The sequence below is a fragment of the Hyperolius riggenbachi genome, chromosome 9 (assembly GCF_040937935.1).
Source record: "Hyperolius riggenbachi isolate aHypRig1 chromosome 9, aHypRig1.pri, whole genome shotgun sequence".
Taxonomy (NCBI): Eukaryota; Metazoa; Chordata; class Amphibia; order Anura; family Hyperoliidae; genus Hyperolius; species Hyperolius riggenbachi.
The window spans coordinates 227,257,925-227,270,461 of NC_090654.1; the positions used below are offsets into that span (position 1 = coordinate 227,257,925).

Sequence of the window (12,537 nt, forward strand, 5' to 3'; positions counted from 1 at the left end):
TCTTTTGTTTCAGTTCCAGAGCAAAGTCCAAACAAGATGGCCGCTAACCACGTGCCCTCTGGCTAGCAGCAGACAGGCTCTCATAAGATGGAATTTGGAGGACTGAGATCCGCCTGCTGGCAATGTGCTTTTGATGAAGCTGGTTCGGGGGTGTGGCAATGCCTGCCCCCCTTTGAATTGCCAACCAATGACAGTTCATTCTCTCTGAGAGAGATTTGAGGTTTAAACTTATAAAATGCCGTAACTCATGGTCGATACATGTCATATTTACGTGGATAGCAGATTCATACTTGTCGGAAAATACAGATTAATATATCAGACGTGACTAGGGCAGCGGGTCAGGTTCCTGTGAAGATTCATACCGCAATAGCTGGACGAGATATTGCCATGAATGTTATATCAGCACGTTGGGCAGACTTTAACGAATAAGACTATATGAATTTCATAGCTGTGCTATACACGGTCCCCATGTAATAGACAAGAAATCATAGAGCACATGCATTCAAATCTGCCCCTGTCTGTGCCATGGAGTCTGTGGGAAAGTAAGTTTTGAATAGACCTCCTACTGTGAGGGAAGTGTCCTTTGCTGGCTCACCAAATGGATGAGCAGTTGACACCTATCTGAAGTTCTGCCAGAGGGCAGCATCCTGTGTCCCCCGGTAAACACGCTAGTCTCTTGAACACCAGAGTTTGTTCCTGGTCATTAGCACATCAAAAGAGCCATCCTGCAGTTAAGCCATGTTATCTCTCTGCTGAGAAAAGAGAGCCCAGCTTGACTGCAGATGCTCCTACACAACCAACAAGATTCTATCGATCTTAATCGCAATTGATGCAGAGAATCTATTGCGATCGCATGTTCTTCACGGGCGGTTCAAGGACGCGTCTGCGGCCACGCACCCGTCCGTCACACTGTACTTTTTTGCTTTAGTTGGATGTGCAAAATGAGACTGCCTATTGAAGTAAAAATATGATAATTGCATGTTTTCACAATGGCAGAAAAAAAGTGGGTACACAAAGCCCTAAATAAATGTTAAAGTGAACGTCCGGACTAAAAATCGACTCAGCAGCACTGAAAAGGCTTGGTGTTTCTTTAACAGTTTCACAGCATCAGAACTTTGTTTCTCTTATCCAAGCCTCATTTTTAGCTGCATAGAAGAAAACTGCCCGGGCTTTTTTCCCCTGATGCTGTGCAAAGCATGATGGGATTTCTGATGTTACTCTCGTTCTGCTGTTTTGGTGCAAATTTTTCTTTTTTTTACATTTTGAATTTGGCATTTAAAGCCTAGCGTGTGCAGCTGGGAGGGGTTATCAGGACACAGGACATTTGGAACTGTTTCCTGCTCCTTGTCACCTGCTTTCAACCAAAAAGATGGCTGCCCCCATGAATCACAAACATTTGCCTGTTCTTTTAAAACAGGGTGGGTAAAAAATTATATTACCTATCTATTCTAATTAACATAACTAATGTAACTTAATGACAGTATGTTTGTTTAGGCTGAAGTTCCCCTTTAATCTTAATACAAAAAATATGCGGCGGCATATATGCTTGAGTAAGCGTAGGCGGGGCAGTTTACTTGTTGCTGGGTAACTTTCCTAAACCTTTTTTTTCCTACTCTAACTTCAACTGGCAAAACGTCACATGACAGGTCCATGTGGCAATTGAAAGTGGTGATTGTGCGGCTGGAGAACATTTTAAATACACGCTAACTCTGGGTGATGCCGCCTTAAGCTTGTTTCAAGAGTTTAGCTGCAGCAATGGTTTTATGGTTACCAATGACAGGTAAAGACAAAATTTCAGCGTCAATGGCAGTCAAAAGGTTAAAGCTTCCAGGCATGAATATGATTCTAGCCCTCTGTATGCACACTGTGTGTGACTAACTTAGGTCAAATCATATTAAAGCACTTATTTAGCATTCCAGACACTAGACCCTTCCTGCAGCATAGATTTCCATTACTATTGGCTACATTCTTTTCGGAATCCAGTCTGCATTTCACTTTGTAGTCAAACAGAAGGATCATTCAATCCAAGCAGCAGCAACCTCGGCCACAGAGCACACTATGGACTCCATCAGACCTTGTTCACATAAATCGCCAGCGCAATCGCAAGCACTGAGCGATTTTGAAACCATTTTTCTAAGCTCATTTAGAGCGAATTTTGCTTAGAAAAGTGCTTTGTGTACCCTGACGTCAGTCAGGAAGTGAACGCTTTGCCCCGGAAAAGAATAAATACAATTATTCATGTGAATGTGAACAAGCCCTCAGTTCAGCTACTTTTAGGTGATGTGATCAAACTTAAAACAGGAATATAGCTGCAATGGGCTCAGCTTCACATAAAAACTACAGATCACCCCTGACTTACAAATACCCGACTTATGAACAACCTGCCAACATGAACGGCCCAAACAAGTAAAATTGGATTCTGTAGGGAAAAAGACTGTTGTTTTTGATAAAATTGATTTAAAAAAAATCTAAGAATTATTTTTTAAGCCAGTAAAATTACATTTTGCTACAGTTTTCTTTATAGGAATCGAAAATCGGATTATATAAAAAAAATCGGAATCGCATGTAGTGTGCAAGAGGCTTAACATCTATAACTTCTTCAGGGTATTTACTTGTCATCTGTATAAGGCAAGGATAGAGATTTTATGTTGAGACTTTGTTGTGGATGAAAAGGAATATATTTTTTTTGGTTTCCCTTACAGTAGGAGTAAATTGTTATATTGGAATACTGTAACTTTAGATTGCAAGTAACCTGGTTTTAGGGCCCATTCACACTTAGAGACGCAAAACGCAGGCGATTTTTGCTGGCGTTTTGCAGGAGTGATTTTTTTTTTCCGCTATTTCACGCGGAAAAATCACTGCACTGTGGAGATTTTGCCGCGATCGCGTTTAGTGCTTCTATAGCACTGAAATGCGATCGCCAGGAAAACGCCTGAAAATGGTGCAGCTAGCGCTTTTAAAAAGTGCTAGCGCTTGAGCGTTTTGCTGAAATCGCTGCAAAACGCTCTAGTGTGAATGGGCCCTTAAGGGTGATTTTCAAGAATATTTATGAAATTTTGACTTGCGAACATGCAACATGTTCATATACAAGCTCAGTATGTATAAATGCGTCACATAATCACAATTGAGCCGACGGTTAGTCTTCCTTTGACGCTGCAGGATTGTGCTTAATCTGAGTGTAGGAACTGTACAATGTCTCATTTCCGTGAAGTCCTCAAAAGTAGGGAAAAGTAAAAGTAACGGTCGTTAGATAAATTCTTTGTTAAAGCCACACAAAAAGAAAGATTGAGGTGAGCCAACAAATAAGAATGATTCTGTTAGTGAAAGTGTTTTTTTTTTTTTACTTTTATACAGTACAACACTTTGGCTATCATTCATGAACAGGCTGTCGGTAAAGAGAATCAGTGCGGGAAAACACCGCTGGCGGATTTTTAGACTTCTGGGTGGACATTCATAAAGATGTATCCGTGTGCGGAAGCAGTGCGGAGATTCCCCGAGCTAAGCTGGCGGTAGGCAGGCGGTAGGCTTGCGGAGACACGGAAGCTGCCAAGTTGATACATTTCTCCATGTTCCGCTCTGCTGCAGCTGCCTGGGAGGTCTGTGTGTCTCCATTCATTTACATTGATATCGCCACATCGGAGGGAGCAGAACTTCCCGACCTCACACCGCTTGCGGTGATCTTTATGAATGAACATTTTGCTACATTTGTACCGATAATCACCGCACAAGGCGGTGATTTATCACTCTGCCCGGTAGTGTCATTTTTCCATGCGGAAAGAGGCTTTATGAATGCTGACTTTGCCGAGTGGTCGGTAAAGTCAGCTGTTTTAAGCATTTCCGCATGCGGAAATGCTTTATGAATGACAAGACAAGACAAATAACATTTATATTGCGCTTTTCTCCTTGCGGATGATAGCCTTTGTATTAAATATTTTTCTATAAATGTTTTTGGATTGTGGAATGAATCCTCTTATTCTTCCATCCTTCTTGTGAAATGTGCTTTGATATGAATGCTTAGGATTGCAAGCATGTTTCTGGAACAAATTATGCTCGCAAACCAAGATTCCACTGCTTTTATCTTGCCTTGTAGCCATTTCCCTGAAAGCCAGGTGAAGTTCACCTATAGCTTATTACAGGGCTACTGTTCTGTATATAAAAACCTGCAGATAGCTGTTTCAGGCTAATTTTTTGTCAGTAAGGTGTTGCTTAATAGGTAGAACCCATGAGAATGTCAGTTGTGTAGAATGCCCAGATGACCCCCAAGCAACCTACTAAATGAGCTATGCTAAGATTAAACCAGAACGTATTATTGCTTTTTGCTCATGTGAAGGTGATATCAAAATAACCTCTGTTTTAGGAAGGAAAGGTTGTACTTTCCATACATACAATAAAAAAATCTGAATATTCTGATTGTACAGAACTTATAAGAATCCTGCAATGCATCTTTGACCAAGAAATGTTAAACGTTTAGAAGTTGTAACTTCTACCGGAATTATTGTTGGCTTTATTCTCTCTGGGATAAGCAAGCAACACACTGTTAAATAACTTGGAATCTTAGTCAGTTAAAGCCCTGTTTACACTTAATCAGTTGGTATGCGTTAGTGCGCGTTAGTGCGCGTTGGTACGCGTTTTTTCCATAGCAGTGCATTGGGAAGAAGATTTCAGTTAAAACGCGTTAAGTGTGAACTGTGTCATAGGAAAACATGGGCATTACATTGAAAATCAGTTTTCTTTCAGTTATAACTGAGAGCAACTGGTTAAGTGTAAAAGGAGCCGTAGACTGTTATAAAGGCCACAGTTAACTAGTCATTTGTGCATGTTATGTGACATGTAGAACATTATTCCTTTCATGGTAAAAATAAATGTACATTCATTGTATGCATCTTCCTGTAGTTACACCATCTCCAGATTTTTAGTTTAGAATATAATATACATTTTTAGATTATAATCTGTGTTTATTTCTGTTGCAGAGTTAACTGTGGATCAAAAACTTTTCCGCCTGGTATCCAATGACTCCTTTGTCTCCATTCAGCCTTCAATATCTTCTGGGGGCAAGGACCTAAATAGGGACTTCAGTGACAAAGGTTCACTTACAGCGCACAGTCATCACATAGATCTGTCACTGTCAAATGCCTGCGATACAGAACTAGCTTCACTTGTACCATTGCATTCGCATTCATACAGGAAAGACCATAGACCAAGAGGTGTCCCGAGAACTTCAAGTTCTGCTGTCGCTTTTCCAGACACTTCCCTCACAGACTTTCCACTTTATCAACAAAGACGTGGGCTGGATCCTGTTAGTGAACTTGAAGCTTCCAAACCACATTCTGGGTCCAAAGATTCTCTTATAGATAATGCTTGTGCTTCAGGGATTTTTCAGTTAGACTGTCTCAAAAGCAAAGGTTCCCAACAACTTTCTAGGACCAGCAGCGTAAAACACATGAAGTCTGATAAAAGCATGGATAGCCTAAGGAGCCTTAGTACGAGAAGCAGCGGATCCACGGAAAGTTACTGTAGTGGGACAGACAGGGATACAAACAGCACCGTTAGCAGCTACAAAAGCGAACAGACAAGTTCAACTCATGTAGAGAGCATTTTATCGGAGCATGAGGAAGCAACTGCATTAAAAAGAGGCCTTTGTAGTGACCCAGAGGAGGAGCATAGTTCAGCTACTGATAAAAGGACTAGTAGTGTGAGGACTGCTGTAGAAAGAAATTCAGCTCAGGAAGCCAAGGATGCCAACACATCTGATGATGTGCAAAGTCCCAGGGGTCTTAGCTCATCAGCATCTGAAGAAGCAAACAAAAACCCCCATGCAAATGAACTAACTGCACATGCTGACTGGTTATCTGGGAAGCTCCCAGTTGCTCACGATGACCCGGCTGAGAAACCAGTGATTTTAGTAGACTTGAGGTCCTTTAAAGAAACGGGTATTAAGCATCGGGATAATGACGTACGACCCAAATCGTCCAGTTTAATACACAGGACGTCCTCTTCTCATAAATCATGCAGGCGGCGGACAGGTAAAAAGCGAGCCAGCAGCTTTGACGCCAGTAGACATAAAGAATATGTCTCGTTTCAAGGCATAGCGGATACCAAACCCCACAGCACTGGTTTTTGTCACGACGAAGATTCTAGCGACCAAAGCGACTTGAGCAGGACCTCAAGTGTGCAGTCAGCTCACCGTTTCAGCAGTGATAGCTCTTCCAGCACTACTTCCCATTCATGCCAGTCTCCGGAGGCCAGATACACTGCTCTAAGGACAAAATATCACATCAAAGACAAAGGAGCGGATTCACGTAGAACTCACTTAAGTTGTGAAGGAACTAGTAAAAAACGCTCCAATCGTAGGACTACCAGCACAAGTGGTACAAAAAGCCGTGCCAGGGTTTTAAGCCTGGACAGCGGCACTGTAGTTAGCCTGGGTGATCCCAACAGACTGGCAGCCCCTGAAAGTATCAAACCGTTAACCACTTCAAAGTCAGATCTAGAAGCCAAAGAGGGGGAAGTTCTAGATCAGCTGTCTTTGCTAGGGCGGGCTTCACAATTAGAATCTGTAACTCGTTCAAGAAATAGTTTGCCCAGCCAGGTTACTTTTCAAGATGTAGAAGAGAGAGAATCTGCTGCTGGAGGTAAGTGATCACATTTACTTGCTTATAAAGTCAGTAAATGACTTGATTGAAAAGGCAATGAAGATATAGATCTCACTCTAGCTCCTGCATACATTACACAATGTAGGACATGAAATATCTGAAAAAATCTGTTCTAAAATGGAACCATAACATCACTAGAAGGGCAGGTATTATAACAGTTTCTGGTTTTTAGAACATTTGATCAGAAATTTCATGTATCATTGTATATTGCAATGCACATTTTGGCAACAGTAGAAAAATATACTGTTAGCTGTTTATGCTATCATGATTTATTTTATTATTGTTTACAGCACATTTAACTGTATGCACATTTAATGTATGCAGTTATAATGTGACCCTGTAATGAGTTTGTGCATATGAATCCAGAGTTCTGTGGGGGGAGAAGAGACAATCAAAGAAAATCCATTCTTGAAGTCTATACCCCCAATTTAGATATTTCTGTTCCGTTCTGGTGACACCATGGGCCTTATACTATTCACTTTTTCCCAGGAGATACTTAAAAAAAAATTTTTTTTAGCACTGCAACTGAAAAAATACTAAAAAGCAGGGCTATGGAGTCGGATTTGGAGTCGAGGAGTCGGGGCAATTTTGGATACCCGGAATCTGAGTTTGAGTCAGAGTAGTTGATTTCATAAACTGAGGAGTCGGATGATTTTTGTACAAAATCTACAGCCCTGTTAAAGTGAATGTTTACCGTTTATAAAAAGAAAAAGTCAGATAAGGAGAGGGAAGGCTCGGTCCTAATGAGCCTTCCCTCTCCTCTCCCGGTCCCACGCAGGATCCCCCGTGGCAGTATTCCACCAGTTCGGTCAAACACTGCCACTTCCGCATGCCGAAGGGACCTTTCGGAAGCCTTCGGGAGCACTCGGGCTCCCGATGACGCGGCCGCTCCATACTACGCATGCGTGAGCGCCCTCTATATGACGAGCTCGCGCGTACATAGTATGGAGCGGCCCGTCTTCGGAAGCCCGAGTGCTCTAGAAGACCTCCGAACTCCCTGCGGCGGTGGACGCGAACGGGGGAGCCAGCGCAGCACCGAGGGCACCAGGAGAGGAGAGGGAAGGCTCATTAGGACCGAGCCTTCCCTCTCCTTAGGTGAGTATCTGACTTTTTTTCTTTTTTTAAACGGTACCCATTGGCTTTAAGTATTAGACTAAGGAGTCTGAGTCGGAGCCATTTTGGATACCCAGAATCTGGGTTGGAGTCGGAGTTGTGGTTTCATAAACCAAGGAGTCGGAGTTGGAAGATTTTTGTACCGACTCCACAGCTCTGCTAAAAAGTAGGTGAGAAAGTACTGTCAAAATGATTCTGAGTATTTTCGTGCTTGCTGGTAATGATGAAAGGCGGTGTTTTGTTTTGTTGTTGTATTGATAGTGAAAAAAGTGAATTGCATATGGCCCCATGGGCTTCACCGAGGTTGCAGTATACTCGCTTGCTGTTACTGGGGAAAGGAAGGGACTAAAGTCCATTAATGGGTGTTGTTTCTAAAGATTTCCCCATTTCCTATCTAAGCAGGAAATATACCATAAAAGCTTAAAATGGATTACTTTCCCCCTGAGTACAAAACTAAAATCACATTTTTAGCTGAAGCTGGATGATAAAGAGGGAACACATAACAGGAGATTGCTTATTTAAACACCCTAAGGCTCCTTGCAAATCCGATTTGCAATTCTGATTTTCCCTGAATGCTATCAACAGAAAAACGCAGAAAAAAATCAGCATGCAATAACAATTAAAAATCTGAATTGGAATCGCATGTAAAAAAAGATTAAAAATCGGAATTGCAGGGGGCATAATTTGCATACTATTCTAAGATGAAGAGGTTGATTATATTTTGTGCATTGTAACCTTGTTTTGGCCAGTTGCAGGTAAGTTTTACTGTAGAACCGTAGTTCTGGAGATGCTCTTTAAATGGTTGAATTTGTTCTGTGTGCTCTGCCAGTTATATTTAAGATACCTTTTATTATATGATCCGCACGATGGTGTAATGCATAATATTTTGCAGATTATTACATAATGCTCACACACCAGCATACATGCTGATAATATATTGTGTGCAGTTGTAGATCAGGGCTGATTTATGACCGTATGTATTCTCTTAGAGACAGTGAAAAAGAAGTGAATGAGCTTGATGTCTGAGCAAGATGATACGGTTTTCTTAATTTAGCTTTATCATTAAATTTCTGTGTGATTTTTAACTTTACTTTTAAAGCCGTATCTACACCATACAATGTTTTGTCCGAATCAAATTGATCCAATTCGTTTTAATCCGACATGTCCGATGGCAAATTGAATCAAATCCCGATCGGACATGTCTGATTGAATCGAATCAATGAATCTTATTGAATCGGACAAAAATTGTATGGTGTAGATGGGGTTTAAATAAGGCAAGTTTAATTGCACTAATTAGGGTATCATTTCAATCAAAAATGATAGTTCCATTATGGTTGTGGATAGGAACTTCTATATTGTGTTGCTGTCGCTAGATCTTCCTTCCAGTGTTAAACACACTTGCCAACCTTTGCTCTTCTATCTATACTTAGACTGTTATGGCTCTGAGCAGCTACTTGGGAGCAGAGCTACGTGATGAATGCTCAACTCCTTTTGTGTCTAGCCATTGTTTAGTAGTGCCAAATTTCTGCCACAGGCTTCCCAATGGGGCCAACCATGTCAGCGTTTTCCCCAGTAATTCATTGTAGCCAGGTTGGGTGAAGCTGTACTTGGGCAATTAAAAAATAGGTTTGGCCAATAGTGGGCGTGCATCTTGCTAAATATTTGGTGTACCAGAGTTTCATTACTCCCATTTGTGTGTTTGATCTTTCCTGTGCGCCTTATAATTTGCTACAGTTTTATAGAAGCCCATTTCAGCACCCAATCTCTACTGGCTTTCTGACATTGTTTGAGGCCATATTCTGCTGACAGATTGCTACTACTGTGCTTCACTGTGATAGTCGGGTGGTCAGTATAATCAGCCAAGTAGGAGCACCTGGCAAAAAGGGCTTGGGAAGAACACTGTACTAGTGATCTCTTGACTATCCTGAGAATCTAATGCTAGGAATACACGATGCCTTTCTGCCGCTCAATTCTCTGCTCGATAGTATTTGCTGCTCGATTCTCCCCTCGTTTCTCTTATCTTCCGCACGTTTTTCTTTTTTTCATTCACATCTATCAGAAATCGAGCGGCAAAATGACATGCCGGAAATTATTTATAGAACCCACCTATCTGCTACAAAAATGCATCGTGTATTCCCAGTATTAGCCTACATCTCAACACAGAGCTATCTGCATAGCTCCACTCCCAGTGGTTAAAAAGTTCTACTTGGGGAAGAAGAGAGAGAGCTGTGTATAGGACCCGATGTGCTCACCCTCTCCACCACTTATGGGTAGGGAATTGGTGTGTGATGGAGGAGGACACCACAGAGGATGCTTGAGAGTGAAGCATTGGCTATGTGTCAAATTTTCAGCCAAGCATAAGGAAGATTTAAACAGCTACATTTAACCAGCACTTTGCAAGACACCATTAACACCTTTTTAAAGTTATCATTTTGCCCAAAACGATGTTGATCATTTTCAGTTCACCTTTCTGCTTTGAATGTAGAGTCAAACCTCACTTCCATTCACTGTACTTTACTTTAGATTTTTAGATTCTATCCTCCTTCAAATGTAACTTACTTTGAAGTGACCCTATTACACTCAGAGTTTTATTATGGAAATCCACAGTCTACTCCAATTGTCTTAACGATTTTGCCCCTGGATCACAAACTCTAGCACATGCATACGTTAAATTATGTACAGGAATACTGTCCAATTAAGGATTTTTATTCTTTTTTTCCTGTCCTTATTTAAAGACCATAGTAAAGGTATCTGTGGTCCTAAGCAGTTAAACTAAGTATGGAGAGCTTCCTGTTAGCTTTTCTCCAGATCAGCTTTAGTATGCCTCCATACCACAGTAATGGCACATTCAAGTACAGGGTGAGAGCGTCCCTAAAAAAGCTTTATGAGCAGATGGGTAGCAGTATTGTAAGTCCGTTGATCATTTATATTTTTTTCTTCTGTTACGTTTTTTTTTTTTTACCTTTTTTGTACTTGATGTATTTTATTAAAAAGTATACAAATAAAGTTCTAAAATCTGATGTGATTATATGGCACCAACATACAACATAGATTATTTACTTTAGTTTATTTGCATGGTTAACCTTTTTAATGTATGCCACCAAGTTCAGTCCTGTGTGTTTTGACTCCATAATTTGTTTAAATGTTGTGTATTTACAAATTAACCTGTTTTTAATTGCATTCCTCAGTTTTTCAGACCGTTTGCAGACACACAAGTGTATATATATATATATATATATATATATATATATATTTTTTTTTGTTTGTTTACAAAGTGGGCCAAAACTTATTTCAATAGCCTTTTCTACAGCTAAGAAGCAATCTCCACAAAGCAAACATCATACCAGTAAAAAAAAAAATCAAAAAAAAAAATCTGTTTTTCAGTCAAAACTTAAAAACAGATAAGCAAGTCCAAGGATATAGGCACTGTGATGTCCAAATGAAAATCAAGGCAGTTGGAACTACTGATGGTGAATAAAGCTACCCATCATATTGCAAAAGCTATAGGGAGGCTTAAGAAATGTTTTGAGAAAGTCCAAATTTGCTTGTTACATTAGTCTACTTGTGTGTCTAGAACTACTCATTATGGACTTCCCTATCTGACGATTGTGTACTGTTCTGTTTTCTGCTTCAACTTATTTGTATGTTATGTAGATGATTAAAGGAAACTTGTAATGACTAAAAAAAAAAAGTTTCCCTTACCTTGGGCTTCTGCCAGCCTTCTGCACCCTCCCTGTGCCCACGGCATTGCTGAACGATCCTCCTGGCCCCCACTGCGGCAAAGTTTCATTACTGCCGACTTGAAAGTGGACAGCCACTATGCCTGCGTGGCCCTGGCTGGCCGTGTCCTTGTTTGAGCTCCTTTCGCCAGTAGAGTCCTGAGCAGGCGTAGTATGAGAGAACCTCATACTGCGTCTGCGCAGGACGTTCCCGGTGAGGGGAACAAGGATGTGTACGGCCAGGGCTGCGCAAGGGCAGTGGCCAATGTCTTTAGATAACAAAATTAGCCACAGCAGGGGACTGGAGGATCGTTCAGAGATGGCACAGGGAGGCTGCAGGGGACTGGCAGAAGCCCCAGGTAAGTTACTTAGAGATGGCGCAGGCACAGGGAGGCTGCACGGGACTGGCAGAAGCCCCAGGTAAGTTACTTTTTTTTTTTTGTCTTTACAGGTTTCCTTTTAAATAGTTAAAGGGGCACTATAGCGAATTAATAGGTTTTTAGTTGCATAATACCTGCCAGAGGTCTTATAAGTGAAAACACATTGCAAGCTCTGCTATGAACAGCTGTAGCTTCTGTTACTCCAGCAGCAAAAATGTGCATGTACAGAGTTTGAGGCACAGAAGCGCCAGTGTGGTAAGGCACAAGCTGCCAGCGCAGCACATGCATATCTACATCTGCAGTTCTGCTGCCGGATTAAGAGACTACAGTTGTCCACAGCAGAGCTCTCAAGGTTGCAGGGATCTCACCGGACCTCTCAGTTTACACAAACAAGTGGAGCACGGGAGCTCAGAGGGTTGGAAGACGTCACTATTCATACCAGCTACAGAGGGGGAAAGGCTGTCAAAGCTGCTATTCGAACTTTTCTCCTCCCCCCCACCCCCCAATATGAATATGTTGCCCCATGATGACTCCTGGTGCCCTGCACAAAAAATGTATTGTGTAAGGTGTCTCTCCTATTTCCTCAGACCTATGAATTATTTATAGAAAAAAAGCTATTAATTTGCAATCGTGCTCCTTTAAAGAGGGATCACACTTAAAGGGCATTTAGTT

The 12,537-nt window shown here is 41.4% G+C and overlaps 1 protein-coding gene across 10 annotated transcripts in view; it reads left to right on the forward strand.

Annotated features, from left to right (window-relative positions):
• The window catches only part of PCNX1 (pecanex 1), a 236,810-nt gene that overhangs the window by 106,520 nt on the left and 117,753 nt on the right, over nt 1–12,537 (forward strand). For all 10 annotated transcript variants that reach the window (XM_068254088.1, XM_068254084.1, XM_068254086.1 and 7 more), the window contains one exon: nt 4,971–6,632. In XM_068254088.1, coding sequence (XP_068110189.1) covers nt 4,971–6,632 — 1,662 coding nt within the window. The remainder of the gene's footprint in view (nt 1–4,970; nt 6,633–12,537) is intronic.